The sequence below is a fragment of the Limanda limanda genome, chromosome 12, assembly GCF_963576545.1.
Source record: "Limanda limanda chromosome 12, fLimLim1.1, whole genome shotgun sequence".
In the NCBI taxonomy this organism is placed as follows: domain Eukaryota; kingdom Metazoa; phylum Chordata; class Actinopteri; order Pleuronectiformes; family Pleuronectidae; genus Limanda; species Limanda limanda.
In genome coordinates, this window is record NC_083647.1 from 24,792,063 (window position 1) to 24,798,138 (window position 6,076).

Sequence of the window (6,076 nt, forward strand, 5' to 3'; positions counted from 1 at the left end):
AGCCACCCTGGGCTCCCGGCTGCCCGGGGCAAGTCGAGGGACTGCTAGCTGAAGCTAAGCTAGGTGGCTTCGCTGCGGCTAGCACGGGCCGGCTAACTATAGCTAACGGGGGTTCTAAGCTGAGGAGCCGAGCTTCTAAGTTGCTAAGCCACGCCTCCATGTCTACCAACATACTACATTTATTACATTTACCACTACTGTTAATGGAGGCGGATGAGTAAGTAAACATGAGACACTCGGAGCAGGAGAGAGCGGTGGAGCGAGAGGGAGAGAGAGAACACATCGCTGCTAAAACTATGAGTGTGAGATTTAAACAGAACACAGAGTCACAAAGCACCAGAGAGGAGGGGCTGGTATGTGAGGGTCCTTAACTATATACCGGTGATTTTAGCCGTAGTAGAACAGAAAGACAGTTGTGTTTAGCGGAGGAGCTAATTCAGATAGCGACTACACCACCCGTGTCCCGTGGCAATAACAGGAAGTGACGAAATGACGCAGCACGCTTACCGTAAACACTGGAGAGATATAAGCTGATGTATTTCTATCAGAAATGTTTTATATCCCCAATATCAGTATCTCCACTACATGCACTTCAGATAACCAGTGTTGCCAACTTGGCGACTTTGTTGCTTAATCTGGCGACTTTTTTTGTCAAAAGCTACTAGCGACAAATCTAGCGACTTTTTCTGGTGTTGTTGGAGACTTTTTGGTGTTTTTGAGACTGATGTGAAAAGCACGTATCATTCTGCAGTTACTGTCCCGAACGAGCAGCGGGTGCTGCCGTAAGCCCCACCGCCGTCCCAGAGCACTCACAGGCGGCCAGTCTCCGAGTAGCTGCAGTCAGAGCAGAGAGGAGAGCCACGCTCTTCGTTCTCCAGATTGCAAATGAAATGCGCATGAGCAAAGCCGCCGCTGATCCTGCCCTGGGTTACAGAGCGAGATGTAAGTGTCAATGTATCTTCACTGTAACTGGAAAACATGAGTCATTGAGTTCAGTCTCTTCATCGATGCAGAGTCCACATCTTGATGCATCTAAGAATCAAGACATTTCCACACCTTTAGTGTGGAACGTGGTGAAACTTAACCCTTTCATATTCTAACATTTAACAATACAGGACAAAATTGATTTATGTATGTGGGTCTAGACCAGGGGTGGGCAAACATTTTGACTCGCGGGCCACAATGGGTTCTGAAAATTGACAGAGGGGCCGGGCCAGGAACAGATGGATGGAGTGTTTTTGTGAACTAATAAAAATGACATGGAAAAATCATTACATGAAAGGATTTGGCCTTTACCAAGTAGCAAAGCACTTATTTGCAAGGCCATTTAAAAAAAACTCGCCTTCAGAGAAAGGCTTGCTAGCCTTTGCAATTTCGAAGGCCCCCCCAAAAAACATGCTTTGGTAAAAAAAAATGAAAAAAAATGTTGCTGAGTCTGTAAATTAGTCGCAAACCTCTGAGCTGCAGCCACCCGTTCTTGCGTTGACTGCTTGCTAGCGTAGTTAGCATGCTTCGTAGTAAAGTGACGGCTGATGTGCTCCATGAAAACTGCAACAGTTTCTCAACATATCAGGCATACAGCCTTCCATTGGACTTCGGTGAAAAAGTATTTTGTTGTCGACTCCGTGTTAAACACTCGGCACTCATTGTTCACTTTTCGTTTCCTTGATCCTCTCATTTTACAGAAGGGCTCACAGGGCAAAGGGAAAAAGTGAAGGGATATCATGTGCCCTATACACCACACTCCCGGGAAAATTTAATTTAGCTGACGCTTTTATCCAAAGCGACTTACAATAAGTGCATTCAACCCCGTGGTTTCAAACTCAGAACAACAAGAATCCAGAAAGTACGATTTCTTAAAAAATAAAGCAAAACTACAAAGTGCTATAAGTACGTGCCATTTAAGTGCTACTTAATTGTTAGTTTAAAAAAAAAAAAAAAAAAATTCACTTTTTTTTTTTTTTATTATTTGGACAAGTTCGGCAGGCCGGGCTAAAAAGCCCAACGGGCCGTAGTTTGCCCATGTCTGGTCTAGACACAGCATTAAAGTCATGAAGTTATTTTGAGAAGTGATGGTCTATTTCAATGGCAAGATAAAAAAATTTAAAAAATCAACAGAAGAATACGGAAGCGTATTGTATTCACTTGAGAAAAAAAAGTTCTGTTTTTTATTTTATTGAGAACTTATCTCGGAATTTCCGAAATAATTATCTAAAAAAAAACGAATTTTGATTTTCAAGTGAATGCAATACGCTTCTGTAGAAGAAAGCTCATTTGTAGTTCTAAACATATTAAGGGTGTTTTTTTCTCCCTTTTTGTATGTCCTACAGCGACCATTATGATTATGCAAATTAGGCAATGACGTCATTTAGCGACTTCTAGTGATTTTTAGGACAGCCAATAGCTACTTTCCTTGCTGAGGAGTTGGCAACACTGCAGATAACTATTAGGAATCCTGTCTCTCTGATTCTTTTGAGTCATATCAGAGTTGTAGAGAGAGCTTCTCAGTTAGCAGAGCGTTCAAGACCAAGACTCACTTTGTGGAGAAAACAAAAAGGAAGACTCATCTACTGTCAATCGCCTTTTAAAAAACACAACATCTACACACAAATTTAGCTGTGGAAGAGTTAATGAGGTTAATGAACCCAACAGTTAGATACACACCTGCAGAGACTCTGCCTTGCCGTATCGCATCTCGATTGCAAAGTGCTCACAGCTGTATTTGACAAGGTCGTACTGTAGCTCGCGGCCCACCATCTCACAGGCCTCCTTCACTATGATGGAAGGCTCACGAGGCTCGAACGTTTTATCCAGCAGATTGTTGACCTGGTAACGGTGATTGCCGACCACATCGGTGAACTTCTCACACTTCACCTTTCCTTTGCTGCTGCTCAGACTCTCCGAAGAGCCAGATGACTGAACACCTGTGTGTTTTATAGAAAAGACAAACAGGAAGAACATGGAGACAAAGAAAGAGGAAAGGAGGAAGGTGCCATCATGAAATACACGTCATGTCCAAGTGATATTCTAACGTGAATATAGTTATCACTTCACTCACCCTCTGTACCGAAATGAACCACTTCATTCTCTCCGATGTAGACGGCCCACTGCTTATAGGGCCCACGGTTGATCTCGATCAGGTCTCCTGGTTTTCCATTAAACTAAAAAGAGAAGAAACGTGAAAATATGAATATAAATAATAAAGTGCACATGTATATGTGCAGTGATCAAAGTGCTCTTCATCGTGGCTTCCTGTTGTATTTGTTTATGTGCACGAGCACGAGGGTCATACGACGACACAGCCCTGCCACAGGTTGACGTACGAAAGAAACTCGACTAATGTATCAGGACTTGGAGGAAAGTTTACTGGAGTCGTTTTCACACCTAAAAGTCTGAAACCAACATTGTTTCCATTTGATCTGTTTAGATTTGGTTTCACATTGTAATTCATGGAGCGCACTAAACATTTGTCAGAGATACGTACGTCCTGTGGTCGTCAGCTTCGTGGACTGAGACCAACCTTCACTTGACTTTGATGAGATTGTAGACAACATGTGTGTCTAACATCCACGTGTTCAGGTGTGGTATTCACCAAGTGGTTTGAATGAAGTGCGTGTGAAAAAAGGTTGTGTTTCATTTGATGGGAGAAAACTAATGAACCCATTGATTTCATTCGTTTAGTTGGAAATCTATCATCATTTAGATTTTACTCTCACAAAATGAACGTTCTTGTCGTTCAAGCATTAAATCATCAGAGGTGAAGACAACAAGAAGTTCTGTTGAAGTTGTGAAGAAGTTGAGGCAGCATTAAATCAGAAAGTCCAAACTCTGCAGTTCTAGTTTTCACTCTGCAAACGAACCAAACCACGGTTCAGTTTGACCCTGAACGCCTCTTTTGGTCGGAGGAACCTTTCACACCTGATATTTAAATTCAGACAAAACTAAAAAGTCAAAGGGTCGTGAACAAACAAGGAAGGTGTGAAAGTGTCTTTAGAAACTAACCTGTTGTGGTTAGTGCTCAGATAATTTCAAAAATGTCTGAAAATGGATATTTTTACCTCCAGTATTTTGATTTATTTCCATTACAAAGACCGAACTTCATGTTTATGTATTTTACTTGTTGCATCACTTTGTGCTACACAAGGACTTTAACTTTCAATAACTCACTTTAGTTAATAGTTAACATTTATTTATTTATTTTGCCAACTTTTTTATATACCTTATTTATATTACATTTCTCTTTCTCTTTCCCTTTCACTCTCTCTCCCTCTCTCTCTCTCTCTCTCTCTCTCTCTCTCTCTCTCTCTCTCTCTCTCTGTTCCTTTTGTTTCTGAAATGCTCTGATCAGTCATTATATATTTTCCCCTTTGTTAGATCTTTTTTTGTCTTTGCTCAGATTCGATTCTCTTGAGTTACATTTGGTTAAAGTTTATCAAACTTTAGTTCTGTTCAGTCGACCCCTTATGGACCAGAACTCTGTATATTGTTCAATTTTAGTTAAATAAAACCCTTTAATGTTGAAAACCATTCAGAATATTTATATTCCTCTCGACGGTCATTTTAATCGTTTCCACAAATTTCACGCTCTATATATTTGCTTTATTTTGATTCATTTATATTCATATATGTTTAAAGTAGAGTTTACAATTAAACAGTATAATATCAAGCCTCATTTACATTTGATGTAATAAGGGTTTGATAACGACACCATAGGAATATATATCAGCTGATGTTTAGTTTCAGAAATGTTTCATATCCCCAATATCAGTATCTCCACTACATGCACTTCAGATAGCTATGAGGAATCCTGTCTCTTTGATTCTTTTGAGTCATATCAGAGTTGTAGAGAGAGCTGCTCAGTTAGAGGAGCGTTCAAGACCATGACTCACTTTGTGGAGAAAACAGAAAGGAAGACGAGTCTACTGTCAATCGCCTTTTAAAAAACACAACATCTACACACTAATTTAGCTGTGGAAGAGTTAACGAGGTTAACAAACACAACAGTTAGATACACACCTGACGTGACTCTGCCTTGCCGTATCGCATCTCGATAGCAAAGTGCTCACAGTTGTAAGTGTCAACGTGGTACTGTAGCTCGCGGCCCACCATCGCACAGGCCTCCTTCACTATGATGGAAGGCTCACGAGGCTTGAACAATTTATCCAGCAGATTGTTGACCTGGTAACGGTGATTGCCGACCACATCGGTGAACTTCTCACGCTCCACTTTTCCTGTGCTGCTGCTCAGACTCTCCGACGAGCCAGATGACTGACCACCTGTGTGTTTTATAGAAAAGACATAGAGGAAGAACAGGGAGGCAAAGAAAGAGGAAAGGAGGAAGGTGCCATCATGAAATATACATCATGTCCATGCGATATTCTAATGTAGCTCCTGGTATTACTGTCGGTTTCTTGTGTTTTTATTACGTTTGCTGTTTGTTTTTTATATTTATTTTTGCACTGCTCTGTGCATCTTCGTACCGCACAATGACGAGATGCTTTTGCAACTTTTTATAACTTTTAACTGCACTTCGGTCTCTTCGGATCACTGGGATCATGCCTGCAACACACGCCGGCATTGTTTACACCCGCGACCAGCTGATGGCCCTGAGGCACACCAGCCTATTGGCCGGAGAGAGACCCACCATCCCGGAGGAGCTAAAGAGGAGACGGCGGGGCTGCAGAGCGGGGATTAAACGGAGGATGGAGAAGAGGAAGTTGAAGCCCTTCATCCCTGCAGTCATCACTGGAAAAGTGAGATCGCTGGCAAATAAAGTGGACGAACTGGAAGCGCTCATCAGGACACAGAGGGAGTACAGGGAGTCCAGTGTTGTGTGTCTCACGAAAACGTGGCTGCACGAGCAGATACCGGACTCCAACGTCACCATTCCCGGCTTCCAGACGGTTCGAGCCGACAGAGACACCACCGCGACCGGCAAGAAGAAAGGAGGGGGCCTCGCCGTGCTCTCGAACAACAGGGGGTGTCACCCCGGGCACGTCACGGTTAAACAGCGTGTCTGCAGCCCGGACATCGAGCTCGTCGCCGTCGGACTTCGTCCGTATTATTTGCCGAGGGA

General features: G+C 42.6%; 1 protein-coding gene across 1 annotated transcript; it reads right to left on the reverse strand.

Annotated features, from left to right (window-relative positions):
• Positions 1–2,652: 2,652 nt before the first annotated feature.
• Positions 2,653–5,557, reverse strand: LOC133015061 (phospholipase A and acyltransferase 4-like). The gene is made up of 4 exons (XM_061082195.1): positions 5,530–5,557; positions 5,017–5,276; positions 3,059–3,161; positions 2,653–2,924 (listed from the first exon to the last, which is right to left on the reverse strand). Exons 1-4 carry the CDS (start codon positions 5,555–5,557, stop codon positions 2,653–2,655), a joined length of 663 nt encoding a protein of 220 aa, XP_060938178.1.
• Between the last annotated feature and the right edge of the window lie 519 nt (positions 5,558–6,076).